At 36.6% G+C, this 25,558-nt stretch overlaps 1 protein-coding gene across 7 annotated transcripts in view; it reads right to left on the reverse strand.

Annotated features, from left to right (window-relative positions):
- Positions 1-25,558, reverse strand: part of STXBP5L (syntaxin binding protein 5L) — a 403,067-nt gene that overhangs the window by 14,961 nt on the left and 362,548 nt on the right. For all 7 annotated transcript variants that reach the window (XM_086675312.1, XM_086675318.1, XM_086675315.1 and 4 more), the window contains 3 exons: positions 11,932-12,102; positions 9,593-9,832; positions 1,002-1,362 (listed from right to left, as the gene is read on the reverse strand). In XM_086675312.1, coding sequence (XP_086531438.1) covers positions 1,002-1,362; positions 9,593-9,832; positions 11,932-12,102 — 772 coding nt within the window. The remainder of the gene's footprint in view (positions 1-1,001; positions 1,363-9,592; positions 9,833-11,931; positions 12,103-25,558) is intronic.

Consider the following 25,558-nt stretch of genomic DNA (forward strand, 5'->3'; position numbering starts at 1 on the left):
TCTCATGAATTTTATTCTAGTTTACTAACAGTATAATGAAATCTCTCAGCTGATAGCACATTATTAAGGTTGTCAAAGGGCATAAACTTACAGTTACAAGATTAATACCTTCTGGGGGTCTAATGTACAGCATGGTGACTCATAGTTAACAATACTGTATTGTATACTTGATTGCTAGAAGATTAGATCTTAAACTTCTCACCACACACACACACACAAATGTAACTATGTGAAGTGATGGATGTGTTAACTGTTATTGTGGTAGTCATATATATATGTGTATATATATATATATATATATATACACACACACATACACACACATAGAGTGAAATTACTGTTATATATATATTGTGTGTGTGTGTGTGTGTGTGTGTATAATCATTGTGCTGTATACCTTAAACTTATACAGTGTTATATTTCAGTTGTAGTGATGACTTTTAGTATACTGTTCAGTGCTGGTCTCACTTTTTCCTAGACTTATAACCTGAGGTGATTTAAACTTTAATTTATTAACATATGTAAAATGGAGGATGCAAATAATACTTTGTTTTCCTATGTTCTACAGAAACCATAAGGATCAAATTAAATTCTGTATGTAAAATACTTATGTGGACTATAGAACATAGTAAAAGTAAGTTAATTTCTTTTCCTTATAGCTTATTCATTTTTATATTACATGACTAGCATAGTATATGGGAGGTACATATGTTCAATAAATGCTTGAATTGTGTGAATGACCAGAAAAATCAGTCTTTCCTTAGATTCCTTGAAATCAATTAAAATATATGTATTTCATTCAGAATGCAAAGCATTTTTAACAAAAAAAATTAAAAAAAAAACAGAGTTTCTTCAAATTGTCAAACAATAAAACATTCACAAACATAATGAAAGAATGATCTCAGTTTGCTTCTTGATTGCACATTACACATATACTTTTCAAAATTGTACCTTATTCACACTGTTGTGATTACCAGACAATTTATAAAGAAGGCAAGTACCTCATTATCATGATATGCCCATTGGCACAAAAGCATGCCAAGCAGGCACTGTTACACATGACCACCACGTCTGCTTGCAGTATAAAAGATGTCTCCGTGATGTTATGAACATAAAGACAAGTCTGAGAAGGCAGTGAGAAGACTTTGGCTTGTTTTTCTGAGCAGATTACTGTATACTGATGATCTCCTGTTTCTTGGGATGGAGAGGGGTAGCTCATGATCAGTTTCCTTCTCCAAGATTTTTCATTTTCATCTATGTTGTTTGGATCCCTCCAAACTTCATATGGCGGTTGCATTAATCCACCAGTTCGGTCCATACAGGAGAATGTTAGCACAGCTCCTTTCAGTGAGAGGAATGTACCTATAAAAACAATTTCATATCACTGGCATGTGAAATTCTTTCTAAAACAGCTGTTATTCACAGGCAATAAATGCTTTATATTATAATTATTTATAATTTATAGTGCCACAATATTGCAGTAATATACATAAATCAGTAGATTTGCGAGTTCATCAGTTGCAATAACTTGGAAACATAGAATGTTAGATCTAAAAGGGGCCTAAGACATCAACTTGTCAAATCCTTGCATTTTATTATTTATTTACTTTTAAGATTTTATTTTTAAGTAGTCTCTACACCCAATGTAAGGCTCAAACTTACCAAGATCAAGAGTCACATACACCCTACCAACTGAGCCAGCCAAGCACCCAAATCCTTTCATTTTATTAATGAGAAGATGGAGGCCCAGATTTGGGCCATGTCAGATGGCAGGTTGGTTGTTGAGCCTGGACTAGAATTCACATTTCCTAATTTCTAATCCAGTATTCTTTTGCTATACTATATAGTCTCCCTTAAAATCCTTTTTTTAAAAGCAAATTTTAGAACATTTATAATTTTCATTTATTGAAATAACTCCAACTGAAAAAAATCATGCCATCTGATTCTATTTCCTTATTTCTTAGGCTCATTTACTAGAAAACGGTTTCTTCTTCTGAAATTGAACACCTGGAATAAATTTCATGAAATTTTGACATATAGAGTTCATGCTAGCAATTTTGATTGTATTAGAAAAAAAAAAAACTTCCTTTGGCTCTTATGCAGGCTTATGCATGTTTATATAGAAAAGAAGTTTACTCACCTGGATTCTCCAAGTTTGAATATCCATGCCAAATTATTACCTATGGGCTATTTTTACCAGTCCAGGATATTATAAACAGGATATTATAAAACTTGGGAGGCAACTTGTGACAGATTGACTTTGGGACATTACCAGACTCCTGTAAGCAATGCCCAAGAGCCTTTTTTTTCCTTTGTCCTCTGACATCATGTAGAGAGAGTAAGGGGATTAACCTAGGCTAATATTGCCTCAAAAGTGTACATATGACAGACACTTGTAAAAGGAAGGATAATAAATATACATTCCATTTAAAGTACTTTATAACTTAAAGTGCTTAATCAAATTTAAAATAACGTATTTAGATGATTTAACATCCCAGTTGTGTTTTAAAATCCACTTTAAAAAGAAGAATTTTGCAAATGTCCTACAAGGGAACTGAAGAAGTTAGGAGAGCAGGGTTTGGGCACTTCATCAAGGAATAAAAGAACAGCTCTCCCAGTGTTCCGGAAGTGGGGGGGGGGGCGGGGGGGATTTCCAAAGCTATGACAAGTGATTTAATTAGAATTCATCTAGGATTCATTCTTCTATAAAGCCACATTTCCTTAATTACCTGTCATGGGATAACTCTTCTAATTATAAATATCTTAGCACCCTCAATTTAGAGATACCCTAAGGTAGGTTAAAAAGATAAGAAATCTACATTTTGGAAGCCATTTTACTTATACCTGATGCTTACAAACTGTCAGCATCAAAATGACAATTTCTCAATAATCTGCCCTTGCCAAAACAGCTGCTTTGTCTCCTAATTTGTGATAAAAAAAATGCTTTGATTATATTCTGTCCATTAGGTTTATACAGGGTTTAAGTTTTTTCAAATATGTATTATTAATCTTTATGACTTGCCATTAATCTTTCCTAACTTAAAAAAAAAAAAAAACTTAAAGTCCAAATTGTAAGCCACTACTATTTCAGAAATACACTTCATTGCAAAGTAAGCTTAAATTTAAGGTCCTGTATAATAAGATCTTCACAGTTCAGTCTATGGTAAATAATTTACCACACAAGTAATTAGGACTTTCCTCTTGAAGGAGGTCTCACTGGCTGGAAGTATACCTTACTCCAGCTTTCCACAATGGCAGCCTACCCTACTACAACCTTCACTTATATTTATTGAGGACTTACTATGTGTTCTAGGTTCTGTTTTAGGGAATATAATAGTGAATAAAACAGAGATAAATCTCTACTTTCCTAGAGTTTATTTTAGATGATAGAGATAGACCATATATGGTCTAAGTATATATATTTGAGATATTAGACACTGATAAATACTAAGGAAAAAAATAAAGCAGGAAAGGAGATAAGAACTCTAGGGAAAAGGTATGATTACATTTTAATAGAGTAGAAGGTGTTACAGATTAAATGTTTCTACCTCTCCCCTCTCTCAAATTCTTAGGTTGAAGACTTAACCCCCAGTGTGGATGTACTTGGAGATGGGGCCTCTAAGGTTAAATGAGGCCATAGGGTAGGGCCATGATCTGATAGAATTAGTGTCCTTAAAACAAGAGACACCAGTGTTTGTTCACTCTTTCTGGACACAGAAGAAACACTATGAGAACACAGTGTACAGGCAGCTGTCTACAACTCAAAGAGAGAGCTCTCACCAGATACCAACACTGCTGGGACACTGGTTTGGGATTTTCAGTCTGCAGAAGTGTGAGAAAATAAATTTCTGTTATTTAAGCCACCCTCTCTGTGGTATTTTGTTATGGTGTCTTGAGCAGACTAATATAGAAGAGAAGGCTTCTTTGCTTCATACTGTGAGAATCAGGACTCAGGAAACCAGCACAAAATGCTGATATACTGACTACTGGTCAGATATCTGATTATCTTTCATCTCTGAACCAGGAGTCTGTTATCTTCTATCAACATTCATAAAACTGGAAACCTAACTTTATTAGCTTGCAAATAAAGTAAAATCTCAAACTCTTTTCAGATCTTGACTTTCTAGAGCAGCAAAGGGCAGACTTAGAGATGATGAGATCAGAGAGATCAGAGATGGATCCAGTTATAAAGGGTCTTGTAGAACACAGTAAAGACTCAGACTTTTACCTGGTATAAGGAAGATTCTGAGAATAGAGTGATGTAATCTAATTTTCATTTAAGATGATCACTCTTTCTGCTGGCCATATTCCAAAGGGAGAACAGTTAAGAGGTTACTACAATAAATCAAGGCAAGGAAAGGATAAAAGTTTCTTCCAATCAGGTGGTAACAATAGAAGTGGTAAGCAATGGTCAGAATCTGAGGATACTATAAAAGTCAAGCCAACAGAATTTGCTAATAAATTAGATTCAGAGTGTGAAAGAAACAGTGGTCCAGGATGATTCTAATGTTACTGACGAGAGAAATTGGAAGGATGGAATTGTCATGAACAGATGTGGTAATGAATATGGGAGAAAGGAAAGGAAACCAGGAACTCGATTTTGGACATGGTAAGTTTGAGACGATTAATCCAAGTGGATGTCAAGTAACTGGATATCTATGTCAGAAATTTGGAGACAATTCCAGACTATAAATAAAAAATATATAACCCATTAGATTTTCAATGGCATTTAAAGTCATGAGGCAGGTTTAAAGTCATTTTGTCCTCGAATGTAAATAGAAAACAGAAAAGGTTTGAGTCCGTCTTTGGGCATTCTTATGTTTTAAGTCTAGTGAAATGAGGAGGAACCAGTAAAGTGGACTGAGAAGGAATGGCTACAAAGGTAGGAGGAAAAGTAGGCAAATATACTGTTCTGGAATCCAAGTGAAGTGTTTTTAAGGTAGGGACAACGGTCAACTTGGTAATATGTTGCTGATATGTCAAGTAATACATGGCCTGACAACTGACCATTGGATTGAGCCATGAGGTCAGTGGTGACCAGACAAAGGTTTTTATTGATTGGTATGGGAGAAAGCTTGTTTAGAATGGAGCCTAGAGAGAATGAAAGAATAAAATTGGAAATCGTGAATATAACAAAAACATTTCAAAGATTTTGCATTAAAGAAAAAGAAATGAAATGGAGCATTATAGAGGGACAGATTCAAGACAGAGTGTCTCTCTTTTATTTACTCATTTACTTTTAGATTTTAAGTAATCTCTACACCCACTGTGGGGCTCAAACTCACGACCCCAAGATCAAGAGTTTTATGCTGTACCGACTGAGCCAGCCAAGCACCCCAAGTTTTTCTCCTTTAATGGGAGAAAGAACAGCATGTTTATTTGCTGATCTAGCAGAAAGATAAGTATTTATTATAACTATAATTACACAATTAGGTATAAAGGAAACAGGAAAAGTTGCTGGATTGACTTTGAGTATACAAATAGAGAAGTTGGCCAAGTTGGGAGCTTACACAGTTTAGTCATAATAACAGGAGAGAATACAGAGACCATGGAGATATAAGCAGACAGGTTGGTAGATGTGGTGTTTGAAGTTATCTGCTTGTTTCAATTTTCTCAGTAAAAGAGGACACATGGTCATTAGCTGACATTGAAAATAGTGGAGGAGGTATTTGAGGTTTGAGGAGAGTGGAGAAAATATATGATTGAGAGTGTGGGAGAGAGGATATTACCCAGCAGCATAGGAACCTACTTGAAGTTATTGGTGATTTATTTCAAAATGAGACTATTTATTGTGGTTATGTTTTTCTCCAGCCATGTTCAGCTGCACAGGCATATAAATAAGCAGGGAGAAATAAATTTAACCAGGATTGTAATTAAGCTGAATTTGCATGTGTGATATTGTGATTTATAATAAACATTTATTTTGGTCTTTATTCTGTATCTGGCACTGAGCTGCTAAAACCTTTGGAATTTCCTCAAGGAGGAGAAAAACACAGGTGTCTTTTATTATGTTAATGAGGTGACTTTTGGATCTTACCCAAGGATAGGGGCTGGTTGCCAGAGGAACCAGCTGTGTTTAGAGGGTTGGTACCTTTAGTCCCATCCCTTCCCAATCTCCGGAGAGGAGGGGCCTGGAGATTGAATTCAACCAATGATCAATGATTTAGTCAATCATGCCTAAGTAATGAAGCCTCCATAAAAACCCAAAAGGAAGGGCTTTGAAGAGCTTCCGGGTTTGTGAACAGGTGTTAGTGCAGGGAGACTGACGCTCCTGGAGAGGGTATGGAAACTCTGTGTTCTTTTCCACATACCTTACCCACGCATCTCTTCCACGTGGATGTTCATCTGTATCCTTTCATAATAAACTGGTAAATGGTAAGTAAACAGTTTTCCTGAGTTCTGTAAGCCACTCTAACAAATTAATTGAACCCAAAGAGGGGGTTGTGGGAACATCAGATTTATAGCCAATGTGTCAGAAGCACAGGTGACAAACTAGACTGGTGATTGACATCTAAAGGAAGGAGAGGGAGCAGTTTTGTGGGAATGAGTTCTTAACCTGTGGAATCTGACAATTATCTCCAGATAGTGTCAGAATTGAGTTAAACTGTGGGACACCCAGCTGGTGTTGCAAAGACCTGCTTCTTATGGGGAAAAACCTCTCCACATGTGGTGTCAGAAGTGTTGTGAGTGTGGAAGCAGTTTGAAAGAGGCACACAGAAGAAACACACAGAAGGAGGAAGCACTGTGTTTTTCCCTGCACAGGAGTAAAGAATTGTAGATTTTTCCATCCTAGCCTATGTAAAGTGGCATTTGTAGAATCAGCATCACCTGGAAGCTTGTTAAAAATGCAAATCCTCGGACCCCACCCCGGACCTGTTTAATTAGAAACTCTGAGGGTGGGGACCAATAATCGGTGTTGTAACAAACCCTCCAAGTGATTCTGATACAGACTAAGGCATAACTACAGGGAATGGATAACCTTAAGGTGCTTTTCCACTCTAAAATTCAATGATTGAGTACAGTTCAAATTTCCATATCATTGAATAGAATTTGCTGTCAAGACAACCACAGTAAATTAAAGTGAAAAGATTCCTTAAAAAAAGAGTTGGCTTTTCTTTATTGAGAGGTTTTTGATTACTGATTCAATCTCCTTAGTAGTTATAGATCTGTTCAGACTTTTAATTTTTTTATGATTCAGTCTTGGTATGTTATATGTTTCCAGGAATTTATCCACTTCTTTTAGGTTGTCTGGTTTATTTGCATATAGTTGTTCATAGTAGTCTCTTATGATCTTTTAATTAGGCTTTCTCTCTTTTCCATGGTTATTTGTAAAACACATTGGAAACCAGCTTCATAGTTTTCTCTATTGTATACCTCTTTTTTAAAAAAATACTTTTTTTAGAGCACTTGTAGGTTTACAGAAAATTGAGCAAGTAGTACAGAGAGCTCCCATATGACCCCTTTGTCCTTTATTAACATCTTGTATTAATGTGGTACATTTGTTACAATTGGTGAGCTGGTATTGATATTAACTAAAGTCTGGAAGGAACAGGAGAATAATGACATAGAAAATTGGAGAAGACAGGTTCCCATTATATATCTTTAACTAGATGAGGAAAAGCTTTGCAACTACTTACTAACTAGATACCACATTATTAAGTTAAATCTATACTTATTTTGTAATTTGCCATCATTTTTAGTCTATGTCTGTTTGCTAAAAATGCTAAAGGACTTCCCTACAATATTGAGAGATCTGTTAAGTCAGTTCCAGAGAATGTTTATTTCTAAGCTTGTTAAATAGAAAACCACATTTTTTAGAATATCTCTTAAAAAACTGTCTTTCACTTATGGTTGTAAACTTTTGTACACAAGAGATAAATTTTCACCTTTAAACTTGTGAGGAATGCCTGGCACATATTAGGTGTCCAATATGTATAACGATTTATTGAGTTAAATAGTGGATTGAATTAATGTTTAATAATTCATTATGACCTCACTAATCTGGCTTTAACTCAACCAATATAAGAGAATTGTGCATATTTCCTTAAAATAAGGAATGTAGTAAAAGATGTTTTCTCATCGTGAAATATGTTTACAATTAAAATACAGTGATCCTAGCAGATTAACTTTTAAAATACAATGCATTTTATGGGCTGAATTGTGTCTCCACCAAATTCATGTGTTGAAGGCCTAGAACCCAGTACCTCAGAAGGTACAACCTTTAAAGAAGCGATTAAGAGGAAGTTGTTAGGGTGGCCCCTAATCCAAACTGGTGTCTGTCTAAGAAAAAGTTAGCATACACAGGGAGACACTAGGGGTACATGCACACTGAAGGACAGCCATGTGAACACATGGCACCTTTGGTGATCTGCAAGCCAAGGAGAGAGGCCTCAGAAGAAACCAAATCTGTTGACTCCTTAATCTTGGCCCTCTAGTCTCCAGAAGTGTGAGAAGATCAACTTCTGTTATTTAACACATACACATACACATAAATACGTTTATCTAAATTTGCCACACTAGGAGAGAGCTGACTATTCCACCTACATTAAGTAAATATCTATAAGAATTTAGTACACCAGTTAAGAAAACAAAACTCTGGGGCGCCTGGGTGGCGCAGTCGGTTAAGCGTCCGACTTCAGCCAGGTCACGATCTCGCGGTCCGTGAGCTCGAGCCCCGCGTCAGGCTCTGGGCTGATGGCTCAGAGCCTGGAGCCTGTTTCCGGTTCTGTGTCTCCCTCTCTCTCTGCCCCTCCCCCGTTCATGCTCTGTCTCTGTCCCAAAAATAAATAAACGTTGAAAAAGAAAACAAAACTCTCTCTAACCTGGCATACGATATATATGTATTCTTTTAAAATAAAATTCCTTATCCTATATATTAATAAAATTCCTTTTTTATTTTTTTACGTAAAAACTGTCTGAAAAACATTTCTTATCATACATAGGAAATACAAAGCAAAAGTTACTGAGAACAAAATTTTAAATGTTCAAAGGAATTGCGTGAGGAATCACATTCATCTCTTTGAAAAGAAAAAAAGATAATTCAAGTAGGAAGAAGATACTTTGCTTTAAGAAGAACATATGCTTTAGCAACAGTACTCATAACTTAGGTCAAATTCTTCAGGCGCTAGGATAAAAAGGAAAGAAATTGTGTGGTATGCTTTTGAAACAAGATGGAAAGTTTACTGAAGATTTTCGAAAGCTATGTAGTGCTTCTAGCTTAATTGTTCTGAATTTGTCAGGGATGATATAGGCTCTGCTCTGGCCTAGAACTTTAGAGAAATACTTCATTAAATACTTTAACTTTTGCATTAAGGTTTTCCTTAGTGCTTTTCAGAAACTTTTTCCCCAAGGCATTGTTTAGGTGGGCAGTTATACAGTTTACTACCATAGAAATGATTATACTATTTTATCCTAATGAATGGTAAGTTGCTATAGGACAAATGTTGGGGTAGTATATGATTTATGAAATTCTCAATAGTTTCCAACATACAGAATGCTTATAGTCTTCCAGATCAATACAAATTAATGTTATACATTATCTTATGTCAAAATGTGAAAAATAGCAATTAAGGAATAAAATAAGAACTCTTACCACTTGGAAATACCATGACTGGTTCTGTAAATCTTTGTTCATCTGCTGAAGGTAGGTTCAGGGAGATGATTAACACCATTCCCAGACTAGTTCCAACAAACAAACAAGGGGAGACTGTAGAGTCATTTTTCCGAGCAAAAGACTCCATGAAGTATAGTGCTGTAATTGCTTCTTTAGAATCTTTGTCAATACTGGAGATGCTTGAACTTCTAGAACGATTATAGGAATTCTCTCGGCTTTCTATGGATGTTTAGAAGAACAAAAATTAAGTTAGTGTATTTCTATAAGAAGTAAAGTCAGACTTCATACATGAAAAACAAAATTATGAGAGGGAAGTAGAATTTGGTTCCTTGTTAAATGATCTGGAAGACAGCTTGTCCAATTCACCAGCTTATTTTGATAATGAAGAGACTGAAGTCCAGAAGTATAAATCATAAACTTAGGCAGAGCTGGGACCAGAACTTGGGACTCCAGAGTTCCAGGTCACCATGTTTTTTCCCCTACATTACCTCCTCTATTAGTTGAAATTTTCTAATCTGGGGAAAAAATATTTAGTCTAAGTAGTAAAGGTTACAAGAATTTCTGGTACCATTTTAATTATGCTTCTGTATCTCAATTATTGAAAATATTCCTAATGATTTCTTGGCAATTCCCTCTTACGGACAAAATTATGACTACTTACCTGAAAGGTCACAAATGTTCTGTGGTGAATACATGTCCCTAACTAACACAATTTTTGGTTTTGCTATATTTGGAGTAACTATAGTTGTAAAAATTGGAGTATTTACCAAGGCCAAAGAACAAATGTCGTATCCCTGAACTACTTTCAGGTTACCTACCTTGAATCCAAATCCAGTTGTAACTTTTCCTAGGACCAGATCAGAAGCTATAGACTGTGCCATCTCATTGTTGATGGTAATCTTTCTGAGGGGGCTTCAGCCCACCTACAGGAAGCAGGATAGTTGCAAGTTTTCCTGCTCATCAACACTCATACATGTGCACACTCCAACAAGCATAAACTCATCCTCAGTTAAAGGAATTCGAGGCAGGTTTTGTTCTTATAATTGCTCTGGAATACAAGTTCCTCATATTCCTTTTTTTCTACATATTCACTCCTTCCTTTATAGGTTCAAGTGTGACTCATTTTTATAAAAAGAGTTAAATATAAGTTCCTTAGATTATCCTTTTTCTAGAAAGACAAATATAGTATTCCTAATTTCCCCCTTATATCCCTCAGCAAGTTTGTAAAAATAATTATTCGTAATAGAATTTAGAGATGAGAGGGAGCTTGGATATAATCTATATAACTTTATAGATTTAGAGACCGAGATATAGAGTTAAGCAATTTCCCCAGAATCCAGTACAAATTAGAGGCAGAAATGTCTGAAAGTCAAAATTGTCAACTCTCAAGCCAGTGATTAAGAGTGCTATTTCTATAACCTTTACATTTTGCTTTTATTATACAAATCCTAGCTAAAATGCTTTCAAAGTTTTTTCATTCATAGTGTATCAACATTCAAGGTTGTTACTCACAGACACCTATGAGAGAGATAAATTCATTATTTGCATGTCAATGAACCAGATTTAGTATGGTATAATAATTAAAATAGTTTTTAAATTAAAATTTTTGAATAATAATATAGGTCATTACTATCAAATTTATTGAGGGGTGGTAAATGGGGAATTACTTTATAGACTAGAATTACCATAGAAAATCTTCCCAAGATTTTTTTTTCCATATCTTTCCCTAAAGTTGTCAGCAAGACAGTAGCCACTAAGTTAGAAGATTCCTTTTTTCCTCCCTGTCTAAAACTTTCTGGCCTTCTAGCTCTTATACTTTAATCCCTGCTCCGATACTCATTCCACTAATAAGCACTTAATCGTTTAAAAAACATATGAAGATGAAGATTGCAAACTTAAGAACTTAAGATCTTGCCTTTTTCTTGGTCACATTCACTTGACAGTTGAGGAAATTAGGGTTGCAAGACATTAAATAACTACAGATAGAGACACTAAAAGCTCACCATTGAGATGGAAGGAAACTCTGTTGCTGGGGGTCTTGAGAACAAATTAAAGCATAGGTCTCCCTTTGTACAAGAGAAGGTGTCTACCAATAAGCAGAGCCATCCTGCTTTTAGAGATGAAGAAGGAGGTGTAGCGAGGAATGGATTTGGAATCATGGCCACAATTTGACCAATCTCTCAGTTACTCATTGCTGAGAGCTGACTATAGTTTTAAATATCTTTTACATGTAATTTATATCCCTTGCCCTCTAGCTCCCATTATTATGGTATATCAAATTTTAATTGTATCCACAAAAATTTGTATGTTTAACTTACCTTCTGCTGTGACTGGTAAAGAAATTTCCATGCAAGCAGCTGATTGTGCTTTCCGAAATGGTGGTCTTCCAGGACCCCAGCGATTTACTTTTGAAACATCAGCACTAGACAGACGTTTTCCAGAACCGCAACTCTGAGAGGTTGGACTTGTGCAGTGTCCGTTTACATGATCTGTACCAGGAGGAAGAAGGCAGCATAAATACCATAATTAAATCTTCATATATAAAGGAATCTGAATGTGTAGATTAATAAATGAAGAGTGATAATTCATTTTTTTCAAAACATACAAAGATGGCTAAGTCCTCACTATTTTAAGAGTTAGTCACATTTTCAGTAGTTAGCCAAAAACTTCATACGATTTTTATTAAACATAAGTTCATTTTTAACATTTGACTGTTAACATAGTTTAAAATTTATTGTCTCCATTAAGTATTTTATCCTTTAATGGCAGTACAAAATAGGTTATAGTATTCAACTTTCTTTTGCATAATTTAAATATGCACCTATTTATATAAGTTTTGGAAGAAACTCAAGTGCTTGGAGTTTAAAATATAGAATGGAAGTATCTTACTGTGCAGTTGAAAATGGTACTTAAGAATAATGACTCTTAAGCCAGACTGCCTGGGCTCAAATCCTAATTCTACCATTTACAAATTATACAAATTATTGTAGTCCTCCATACTTTAATCTCTTTTTCTGTAAGTTGGGAATATTATCTACTTCATGGATATTTTGCGATAATTCATGTCACATGCCAGAACACTTCTTAGTATATGGTAAATTCTGAACAAAAATTATTATTGTCATTCTTATTCCAGACAAATAGTACTATTTACTTAGAGCTCATGAGTTTAGCTCTGTTGTGATAGAACTTAAAAACCTGTAAATAATAGCACTAAAAATAGGTCTTATTTTTTTTAATCCTGATATATAATATTTGAAACATCATCTCATAGTTCTGCAATATTCAGAATACATTTTAAAATGTGCTTTGGACATTCAAAGGGTAACAGAGTTAAATGGAGAAGAATCATGTTTAATGTCCATGTGGTACTAAGTGACCACTCCATTATAGCTTTTCTGTATTGTAGAATTTGAAAAGTGTCCATTTTCTGGATATCCTTGAGCTAGTGCAAGCATGACAATTAGGTCTTACCATTTATATGCATTAGTGTTTCTTTACTATTTTCAAAAAGGAGAGTTAACATTTATCAAATATTTAAATGCCAGACACTATATAAACATTACCCATTTAATTTTTTTGAGGGGGGGTGAAAAATGGGAGAGGCGGAGAGAGAATCTTAAGCAGGCTCCATGCCCAGTGATTGTGACACAATGACCTGAGCAGAAATCAAGAGTTGGCTGCTTAACTGACTGAGCCACCCAGGTGCCCTAACACTACCCATTTAAGGTTAATAACAGCCCTACAGGGTAGATCCTTTATTATCCTGATTTTGCAGCTGAGGTAACTGAAGCTCAGAAAAAAGGGTTTGGATACTTTGGAAAAGTATCTAATAATATATAAATAGTATTCATGGGGGCAGAATTTGGATCCAGATTTTCTCAGTTACTGTGTATATACTTAAAAACTGGGCCACAGGGCCACTTTAAAATATTTTGGTAAGGGATAGAAGTTTTGAAGACACATAGAGTAGGGTTTAGGAGCAGCCTGTGTAATGTGTATTGAGATCCAAGTCTTTTGGGGCCAGTCATCTTCCGTATTAACACAGATTTCAGAAATCCCAGATCTCCCAGATGGAAAGACAGAAATATCCCTTGATGAGTTAGCCATAGGGAAGCTGAAGTCAAGAGCTCTACCCCTCCTGCACTATCAAATGTAGTCTTATAAACAGCAAAAATAGAGCAACTTCTGGCACTAACAACATCTGACACAACACGGGCACTAACTAGAATGAATTAAAAAGGACAACTTTGGGGGTATAAATTGCAAAAATAAGCCATACATCTGTTGGAAAGAGTTGCCTCTTCCTCAGACATGATGTGTTGGTTGGAGGAAAAGTTGCTTTGTTAATTGACTTAATGTTGGTTTGCTTGATTAATTTGTTTTAGCAAGAAAGGAATTTATTAAAGGATATTAGGAAGTTCGGAAGCTCAGAGAGAAACTATGAGGTGTACTCAGAAGCTTGCAGCCCCAAACAATGTCCAACCACACAGGAGTTAATGTTTTACTTAAAAAAAAAAAAGTCAGTGACTCAGCATTGATGATTCTGGAGCTACATGCTAGGAGCTGTGCTATTGCTGGCCTGGTTCAGCAGGACATCTCTGCCATCATAATCCCAAAACTAAGGTTTATGTAATTTTTAATTTGTCTTTATTTTAGTGTTTTTTGACTGTCAACATTCTCTACTTTTTTGCTGACTTTTTTTTTTTGAGGTTTCTAAGCTCTTATTTTTAGAATATTTTTTCTGAAGAATTTTAAGCTGAAAACCTGGATGGACAGAATCTTAGTCTTCCCCTTGATGAGCTTAATTTTTATCTCCAGTTTTAATTTGATTCTTCTATAGCAAAATTTTCATGGCTATATTTTTGTTGTCAAAGTTAAAAATGCTTTGAATGAGCAAAGGTTTATATGCCTTGAGTTTAATGGTTAGTCTCTGAAATGCAAAGTTTCAAAGAGCTTCTTCCTCTTTATTTCTCAATAATTAACCATTTGTTTTTTAAAGTTTAACTTATAATTTGTTCATTTAAGTGGATGTTTAAAACTAACTTTACAGTTTTAGGGAAAATAATTTCTTACTGAAACCATTGCCTTAGGCTTTGTTGGTGATGAATAGAATGCTTTAACTTGAAATAACTATTATTAAAATTTCAGCTTCATTGAGGTAAAACTGACATATAAAATTGTAACATTAAAAATTTTTTTTTCAACGTTTTTATTTATTTTGGGGACAGAGAGAGACAGAGCACGAACGGGGGAGGGGCAGAGAGAGAGGGAGACACAGAATCGGAAACAGGCTCCAGGCTCTGAGCCATCAGCCCAGAGCCTGACGCGGGGCTCGAACTCACGGACCGCGAGATCGTGACCTGGCTGAAGCCGGACGCTTAACCGACTGCGCCACCCAGGCGCCCCTAAAATTGTAACATTTAAAGTATACATCAAGGGGTGCCTGGGTGGCTCTTTTGGTTAAGCATCTGACTTTGGTTCAGGTCATGATCTCACAGTTCATGAGTTTGAGCCTCGTGTCAGGCTCTGTGCTGACAGCTCAGAGCCTGGAGCCTGCTTCAGATTCTGTGTCTCCTCTTCTCTCTGCTCCTCCCCCACTCACACTCTGTCTTTCTCTCTCTCTCAAAAATAGACATTAAAAAAAAATAAATTGTACATCATTATCTGATATATATACAAACTGGGAATGTATTCCCACTGTCTAATTAACATGCCCATCACTTTATTTATTTTTTGTGAGAACATTAAGTTCTCCCTTAGCAAATTTCAATTATACATTACTGTGTTGTCAACGATAGTCATCTATGTTTTAAATTAGATTCTCAGAACTTACTCATCTTATAGCTGAAAGTTTATACCCTTTTACAAACCCTTCCCTATTTTCCCTACCCTCAGCTACTGGTTACCACTTTTCTACTGTTTCTATAACTTTTTAAAAAAATATTCATCATATAAGTGATATACCATGCAGTATTTGTCTTTGCCTGGCTTATTTCACTTCATGTAATGCCCTCAAGGTCCATCCATGTTTTTGCAAATGGCAGGATTTCCATCTTTTTCATGGCTCAGTAATATTCCATTGTGTATATATACCATGTCTTCTTTATCCATTCATGCATTTATAGGCCCTTAGGTTGTTTCCCTATCTTAGCTATTGTGAATAATGCTGAAATGAACATAGGACTGCAGACAGCCCTTCAATACCCTGTTTTCATTTCCTTTGGATGTATACCCAGAAGTGAGATTGCTGGATTATATGGTGGTTCTATTTTCAATTTCTGAGGAACCTCCTGTGTGTTAAGGGCCAGGGCTGGTTTGCACAAGCACACCCTAATGCTGCTGTTAATCTTTATCTTGAGAATGTATAGATCCCGTCTTCTCTCTGTTATTTCCCATAAGCAAGATATGTAGAAAACATGTTGTTCAGCATTCCAGGTCAGGGGCTCTAGGGCTGGCCAACTTGGAGTATCACCTTGATAATGCAAATGTCCAGGTGGTGGGTTCTGATATCATTGGAACATTTGCTGTGCAAGGAAAGGCAAAGCTACAGAGAATTCCTAGGATAATTGCTACACTATAAAAGTTTGCTGTGTTTAGTTTCCAGCAGCAGATGCTTTGTTCAGTTGGCCACTCCTGGGCTCCCTGTATGTAAGTGCCCCCAATAAACCTAGATCTCGATCACTGTTTCTGGGTCATTCCTTTGGTCTTGCTGGGTTGTCACCCACTTTTGGCTTAGAGTCTTCAGGAATGTGATTACACACCTCCATACTGTTTTCCATAGTGGCTGCACCAATTTACATTCCTACCAATACTACACAGGGTTCCCTTTTCTCCACACTCTTAACACACTTGTTAATTCTTTTTGATGATACATACCATAGCAGGTATGAGGTGATACCTCGTTGTGGTTTTGATTTGCATTTCTCTTATGATTAGTGATGTTAAGCACCTTTTCATGTACTTATTGGCCATTTATATGTTGTCTTTGGAAAAGTGTCTATTCAGTTCCTCTGCCCATTTTTTTTTTTTTTAAAGTGGGCTCTACATCCACCATGGGGCTTGGACTCACAACCCCTAGATCAAGAGTTGCATGCACTATTGACTGAGCCAGGCAGGCACCCACCTCTGCCCATTTTTTTAATCTGAGTTTTTTTGCTATTAAGTTATATGAATCCTTTATATATTTTGGATATTAACCTTTTATCAGATATATACTTTACAAACACTTTCTCCCATTCAGTAGATTGCCTTTTCATTTTGTTGGTGGTTTCCTTTACTATACAGAAGCTTTTTATTTTTATGTAGTCTCACTACATCATATTTTTGCTTAATTTTGCATATATTTTCTTTGTTTTTGGTTTCAAATTAAAAAAAATGCCAAAACCAATGTCAAGGAGCTTACCATCTCTGTTTTCTTCTTGGAGTTGTATTGTTAAAGGTCTGTGTTCGAGTCTTTAATCCATTTTGAGTTGATTTTTGTGCATGGTGTAAGATAGTGGTTTGGTTTCATTCTTTTGCATGTGGATGTACAGTTTTTCTAGCACCATTTATTGAAGAGATGATCCTTTCCCTATTGTATATTCTTGGCTCCTTTGTTGTAAATTAATTGAGTGTGTGTGTGTGTGTGTGTGTGTGTGTGTGTGTGTGTGTGTTTGTATTTCTGGGCTTTCTATTCTGTTTCATTGATTTGTGTCTATTTTTGTGTTGATACCAAACTGTTGTGATTGCTATAGCTTTGTAATATAGTTTGAAATCAGAAAGTGTGATGCCTCTTTGCTCTTCCTTCTCAAGATTGCTTTGGCTATTTAGAGTCATTTGTGGTTCTATGCAAATTTTTAGGATTATTCTATTTTGGTGAAGAATGTAATTGGAATTTTAAGGGGGATTTCACTGAATCTATAAATTGCTTTGGGCAGTATGGACATTTTAACAGTATTAATTCTTGCAACCCATGAGTATGAAATATCTTTACATTTATTTGTGTCTTTAATTCTTAATATCTTATAGTTTTCAGTGCACAGATCTTTTACCTCCTTGGTTAAATTTATTCCTAAGTATTTTATTCTTTTTGATACAACTAAATAGGATTTTTAAAATTTCTCTAATAGTTTGTTGTTAGTGTATAGAAATGCAACTGAGCTTTATATATTGATTTTCTATTCTGTAACTTTGCTGAATTTATTAGGTTTAGTATTTTTTTGGTGGAGGCCTTATGGATATATATATATATATATATATATATATATATATATTCTGCAGATAGACAATTTTACTTCTTGTATTCTTATTTGGATGCCTTTTATTTATTTTTCATGCCCTGGAGAGTATTTCAGTACTATGTTGAATAAAAGTGGTGACAGCGGTCTTTCTTGTCTTGTTTCTGATCTTGGAGTAAAAGCTTTCACTTTTCCACCATTGAATATGATGTTAGCTGTGCCTTGTCACATATGATCTTTATTATGTGAGGCACATTCCCTCTATTCCCACTTGGTTGTAGTTTTTGTTATGAACAGATAGTGAGTTTTGTCAAATGCTTTTTCTTCATCTATTGAGATGATGGATTTTTATTTTTCATTTGGCTAATATGACGAATCACATTGACTTGAATATTACCCTTGATCATAAGATCCTTTCAATGTACTATTGAATTTGGCTTGCTAATATTTGTTGAGGAGTTTTACATTTATGTTTAGCAGAAATATTGGCCTATAACTTTCTTTTCTTGTAGTGTCCTTGAAAAAATGAGTTAGGAAATTTTCCCTACTCTGATTTTTTGGAAGAATTTGAGAAGGATTGTATTAATTCTTTAAATGTTTAGTAGAACTCAGCAGTGGAGCCATCTGGTCCTAAACTTTTATTTGTTGGGAGGTTTTAAATTAGTGACTCAATCTCCTTGCTAGTAATTGGTCTGTTTGATTTTCTAGTTCTTCATGATTGTCTTGGTAGGTTGTATTTTTCTAGAAATTTATCTGCTTCTAGAATCTCCAATCTTTTGGCATTCAATTGTTAATAGTGGTCTCATGATCCTTTGTGTTTCTGTGGCATCAGTTATAATGTCTCTTTCACTTATGATTTTCAGTCTTGGTGAATCTGGCTAAAGGTTTGTCTATTTTGTTTCTCTTTTTTAAAAAATCAGCTCTTAGTTTCCTTGATCTTTTTGATTTGTGTTGTTAGTCTCTATTTCATTTATTTCTGCTCTGATCTTTATTTACTTTCTTCCACTAATTTTGGGTTTCATTTGTCCTTTTTCTAGTTCCTTGAGGTAGAAAGGTAGGTTGTTTTGTTTGAGATCTTTTTTGTTTTCTTGTGAAGGAGCTAAGTTGGCAGTGTAGAAGGAGGATCCCACGCTTGTCTCATCACTTGAACAGAGCTGGATAACTGTCAAATCATTCTGAATACTCAAATTGGTCTGAGAACTGACAGAATAAACTGCACAACTAGAGGGAGAGAAGAGGCCACTATTGAGGAAGGTAGGAAGTGCAGAGACCAGGTTTGGGGGAGAAATGGAACATGGGTGCTGTGGACAGGAAGGAGTCCTGGTTGCAGAGAAAGCCAAGAGAGAGTAGAGTGCACAGGGATAAGTATGAGGAGAACAATTTCCCAAAGCCATTGGCTGTGAAAATGAATGGGGCTGAATTTTGTGAAATTTTGCAACCAGGGGGCTGAAAGACTGGAGTTTTAAAGGTCTGTGGGCTTCTCTGGGATAGAGACCTGAGGATGCTGCCCTATTCCTGGAGCAAAGGCAGGAAAACAACTTCAGGGCAGATTGCATGATGTGAGGATCACCTAAGGGGCACAGGGAGAGCCTGTTCCTTCCCTGTGGAGCACATCTGTGAAAGGAGGCATTGCCTCTCTGGGGGTAAAATAACCAGCCAGCCCCATTTCCTCCTCCCAACCCTCAGCATAGGTGCAGAGATACCTGCTAAAGGCCACTAACCAGGACACTGGCTGTTTAGCCTGTGAGACACGAAACCATCAAAATCCTAGAGAACACAGAGAGTAACTCCTTTGATATCAGCCACAGCAACATCTTACTAGATATGTCCCCTGAGGCAAGGGAAACAAAAGCAAAAATAAATTATTGGGACTTCATCAAGATAAAAACCTTCTGTTTAGTGAAGGAAACATTCAACTAAACTGGGAGGCAACCTTTGGAATGGGAGAATATATTGGAATGGGAGAGCAAATGATATATCTGATAAAGGGTTAATATCCAAAATCTATAAAGAACTTATCAAACTCAACATTCAAAAAATAAATAATCCAGTTAAAAAATGGGCAGGAGACAAGAATAGATATTTTTCCAAAGAAGACCTCGAGCTGGCTAACAGACACCTGAAAAGATACTCAACATCACTCATTATGAGGGAAATACAAATCAAAACTGCAATGAGATATCCTCTCACACCTGTCAGAATGGCTAAAATTAATAGCACAGGAAACAAAAGATGTTAGAAAGGATGTGAAGAAATGGGAGCCCTCTTCCACTGTTGGTGAGAATACAAACTGGTGCAGCCACTTTGGAAAGCGGTATGGAGGCTCCCCCAAAATTAAGAATAGAACTACTCTAGTATTCACCAATTGCACTATTAGGTATTTACTCAAAGGATACGAAAATACTAATTGGAATGGATACATGTGCATCAATGTTTAATTTTTTTTAATGTTTAATTTTGTTTAATGTTTATTTTTAAGAAAGCGAGAGAGAGAGCAGGGGAGGGGCAGAGAGAATGGGAGACACAGAATCCAAAGCAGGCTCCAGGCTCTGAGCTGTCAGCACAGAGCCTGATGCGGGGCTCAAACCCACGAACTGTGAGATCACGACCTGAGCTGAAGTTGGATGCTTAACCAGCTGAGTCACCCAGGTACCCCTTGTATACCAATGTTTAAAGCAGCATTGTTGACAATAGCCAAATTATGGAAAGAGTCCAAATGTCCAGTCCTCTGAGTGATGAATGGAAAAGAGGAGGTGGTATGGTTAGGGCGCCTGGGTGGCTCAGTTGGTTAAGCATCCAACTTCGGCTCAGGTCATGATCTTGTAGTTCCTGAGTTTGAGCCCCATGTTGGGCTCTGTGCTGACAACTCAGAGCCCAGAGTCTGCTTCAGTTTGTGTCTCCCTCTCTCTCTGCCCCTCCCCTGATCATGTTCTGTCTGTCTCAAAAATAAACATACATTTTTTTAAAATTTTTTTTTTCAACGTTTTTTATTTATTTTTGGGACAGAGAGAAACAGAGCATGAACGGGGGAGGGGCAGAGAGAGAGGGAGACACAGCATCGGAAACAGGCTCCAGGCTCCGAGCCATCAGCCCAGAGCCTGACGCGGGGCTCGAACTCACGGACCGCGAGATCGTGACCTGGCTGAAGTCGGACGCTTAACCGACTGCGCCACCCAGGCGCCCCAAACATACATTTAAAAAATTAAGAAAAAAGAAGAGGTGGTATGTACATATATATAATGGAGTATCACTCAGCCATTAAAAGAATGAAGTCTTGCCATTTGCAATGACATGGACGGAGCTAGAATGTATTATGCTAAGTGAAATAAGTCAGAGAAAGAAAATACCATATGATTTCATTTGTATGTGAAATTTAAGAAACAAAACAGATGAACTTGGGTGAGGGGGGAGAGAGACAAACCAGAAAACAAACTCTTAACTATAGAGGAAACTGAGGATTACAGGGGGAGAGGTGGGCAGGGGTTGGGTTAAAAGGGTGATGGGTATTAAGGAGGGCACATGTGATGAGTGAGTACTGGGTGTTGTCTGTAAGTGATGAATCATTAGATTCTACATCTGAAACTAATGTTACACTGTACGTTAACTGGAATTCAAATAAAAACTTTAAAAAATCTAAAAAAATTCTTAGGAGGAGTTAGGATAGCAGAGAAGTAGGGGGGCCCTAGGCTTTCTTTGCCCCTCAAACACAGCTGTATTGAGGTCAGATTACTTGGAACACCCAGGAAATAGATCTGTGGAGTGTCAGAAGGATTTCCACAGTTGGGGGGAGAAGCTTGGCAGTCTGGAGGTGCATGGATATGAATTGGGGAAGAGAAAAACAGCAGAGCTGCAGAGGGGAGGGAACTCTTTCTGTGGAGAGACAAAAGGGAAAGAAAGTGAGAGGGGTTGAAAAAGTGTGGCATCAAGTTAGCACAAGAGGAAAACCTCTCTGGACCATAGACTGGGGAACAAGAAGTACAGAGTATCCCAGTTCTCCTTTGCAAACAGCTTTTGGAGCTCAAATTCTGAGGTCTTGCAAGTGTGTGACTTTCTCCAGAGTGGTGGGATACATGTTTCTAGGGAGGAGGGAGCTGGCCATCACATACATAGCATGGTGTAGACATCTCCGGGTGCACTGGAAGAGAACAGTCCTCTTCCTGGAGTACTTTTGGAAGAGGGTTTATTGCCTCCCCAAGAAAAAAAGACCCTCAGGTGCCAGCCAAAGACCTTCCATCAGCAGGGTGGAGAGACTATACTCTGGAGGAGGGGAGTGGATCCATGCCATGCTGGGTCCTTTCAGATGTTGGGTTTGAATCCCAGCCATGTGCCAAGGAGAAGGCATAGAAGGTTGTGGTGCAGAGCAAGCTGACTGCCCTCGTTATTCTGTAAGGGATGCTTGAATAGTGGAGGTTGGTCCAGGGGTGAGATATTGGGATGGCACCATTTTCCCACCCAACACCAACATAGTGGGACTTCAGAGAGCAACACAGCAGCCCCTAGTAGAGGGGGGAGCTGCTTACACCAAACCCTGTCCTTCCTTGCCTGGCAACTGTTTATTTATTGGGGCAAGACTGACTCTGAGTCCTGGGCCAGATAACTTCCCAGAGGAATTCTACCAGACATTTAGAGTTAATACCTCTTCTTCTCAAAGTGTTCCAAAAAATAAAATGGTAGGAAAACATCCAAAATCATCCTATGAAGCCAGTATTACCTTGTTTCCAAAACCAGACAAAGACCCCACTAAAAAGAATTACAGACCAGTATCCCTGATGAAACTGGATGTAAAAATTCTCAACAAGTTATTAGCAAATTGAATTCAATAGTACACTAAAAGAATTATTCACCACGATCAAGTGGGATTTATTCCTGGGCTGCAGGTCTGGTTCAATATTTGCAAATCAATCAACATGATACACCACATTAATAAAAGAAAGGATAAGAACCATATAATCCTTTGAATAGATGCAGAAAAAGCATTTGAGAAAATAAAGCATCCTTTTTTGATAAAAACCCTCAAGAAAGTCAGGATAGAAGGAACATACCTCAACATCATAAAAGCCATATATGAAAGGCCTGCAGCTAATATCATCCTCAGTGGGGAAAAACTAAGAGCTTTCCCCCTAAGCTTAGGGACACAACAGGGATGTCTACTCTCACCATTGTTGTTCAACTTAGTACTGGAAGTCCTAGCCTCAGCAATCAGACAACAAAAAGAAATAAAAGGCATAAAAATTGGCAAAGTAGTCGACCTTTCATTCTTTGCAGCTGACATGATATTCTATGTGGAAAACCCAAGAGTCCACCAAAAGTGCTAGAACTGATACATGAATTTAGGAAAGTTGCAGGATATAAAATCAATGTACATAAATCAGTTGTATTTGTATATACCAATAATAAAGCAGCAGAAAGAGAAATCAAGGAATTTATACCATTTACAATCACACCAAAAACCATAAGATACCTAAGAATAAACCTCACCAAAGAGGTAAAAGATCTGTATGCTGAAAACTATAGAAAGCTTATGAAAGAAATTGAAGAAGAGCCGAAGAAATGGAAAAACATTCTACTTTTGTGGATTAGAAGAACAAATATTGTTAAAATGCCAATACTACTCAAAGCAATCTACACATTCAGTGCAATCCCTATCAAAATAACACCAGCATTCTTCACAGAGCTAGAACAATCTTGAAATTTGTATGGAACCAGAAAAGATCCCAGATAGCCAAAATAACGTTTGAAAAGAAAACCAAAGCTAGAAGCATCACAATTCCAGACTTCAAGCTGTATTACAAAGCTATAATCATCAAGACTGTGTGGTACTGGCACAGAAACAGACACATAGGTCAATGGAACAGAATAGAGTACACAGAGATGGACCCACAAATCGATGGCCAATTAATCTTCAACAAAGCAGGAAAGAGTATCCAGTGGAAGATAGTCTCTTGAGCAAATGGTGCTGGGAAAATTGGACAGAGACATGCAGAAGAATGAAAGTGGACCACCCTCTATACCATACACAAAAATAAATTCAAAATGGATGAAAGACCTAAATGTAAGACAGGAAACCATCAAAATCCTAGAGGAGAAAACAGTAACCTCTTTGACTTCGGCTGCAGCAACTTCTTACTAGACCTGTCTCTGGAGTCTAGGGAAATGAAAGCAAACATGAACTATTGAACCTCATCAAGATATAAACTTCTGCACAGTGAAATAAACAATCAACAAAACTAAAAGGCAGTGGATAGAATGGGAGAAGATATTTGCAAATGGCATATCAGATAAAGTGTTAGTACCCAAAATCTATAAAGAACTTATCAAACTCGACACCCAAAAAACAATTCAGAGAAGAAATGCGCAGAAGACATGAATAGACACTTTTCCAAAGAATACCTACAGATGGCTAACAGACTCATGAAAAGATGCTCAATATCACTTATCATCAGGAAAATACAAAACAAAACCACAATGAGAGACCACCTCACACCTGTCAGAATGGCTAAACTTAACAACTCAGGACACAATACATGTTGGTGAGGATGCATAGAAAGAGGAACACTTTTGCTCTATTGGTGGGAATACAAACAGGTGTTATCACTCTGGAAAAAAATAGTATGGAGATTCCTCAAAATACTAAAAATAGAACTATGCTATGATCCAATAATTGCACTACTAGGTATTTTTCCAAAGGATACAAAAATGCTGATTTGAACGTGTACATGCACCCCAATGTTTATAGCAGCACTATCAACAATAGCCAAATTATGGAAAGAGCCCAAATGTCCATCAACTGATGATTGGATAGAAAGGATACACACACACACACACACACACACACACACACACACACACACACACACACACTGGAATATTATTCAGAGATCAAAAAGAATGAAATCTTGCCATTTGCAACAATGTGGATGGAACTAGAGTATATTATGCTAAGCGAAATAAGTCAGAGAAAGACAAATACCATATGATTTCACTTATATGTGGAACTTTAAGAAATAGAACAGATAAACGCAAGGAAAGGGAAGGAAAAATAAGATAAAAATAGAGAGGGTGTCAAACCATAAGAGACTGTTTAATACAGAGAACAAACTGAGGGTTGCTGGAGGGGAGGTGGGGGGGATGGGCTAAACGGGTGATGAGGTTTAAGGAACACACTTGTTGGGATGAGCACTGGGTGTTATATATAAGTGATGAATCACTGGCTTCTATCCCTGAAACCAATAGTACACTGTATACAAACTAACTTGAATTTAAATAAATAAAAATTTTAAAAATCCTTCTTTTTTCTTTATGTGTGTTTATCACTATAAGCTTCCCTTTTTACTATTGCTTTGGCTGTATCCCATAGATTTTGGTATGCTGTATTTTGATTTTCATTTGTCTCAAGATATTTTTAATGTTCTTTTTTGATATTTTACCTATTATAAGTATGGCTACCTTGGCTCTCTTTTGTTTACCATTTGCATGGAATATCTTTTTCCATCCCTTCACTTTCAGTCTGACGTGTTCTTAAAATTAAAGTGAATCTCTTGTAGACAGTATATAATTACACCTTGTTGTTTTTTGTTAAATCCATTCAGCCACTCTGGCTTTTTATTGGAGAATTTAGTCTACTTACATTTAAGGTAACTATTGATAGGTATGGATTCATTGCCTTTTTGTTGATTGTTTTTGGTGGTTTTATAATTGCTTTGTTCCTTCTCTTTTTTTTTTTTTT

This window comes from Puma concolor, chromosome C2, assembly GCF_028749965.1.
Source record: "Puma concolor isolate L17-30 chromosome C2, mPumCon1.1.hap2, whole genome shotgun sequence".
NCBI lineage: Eukaryota > Metazoa > Chordata > Mammalia > Carnivora > Felidae > Puma > Puma concolor.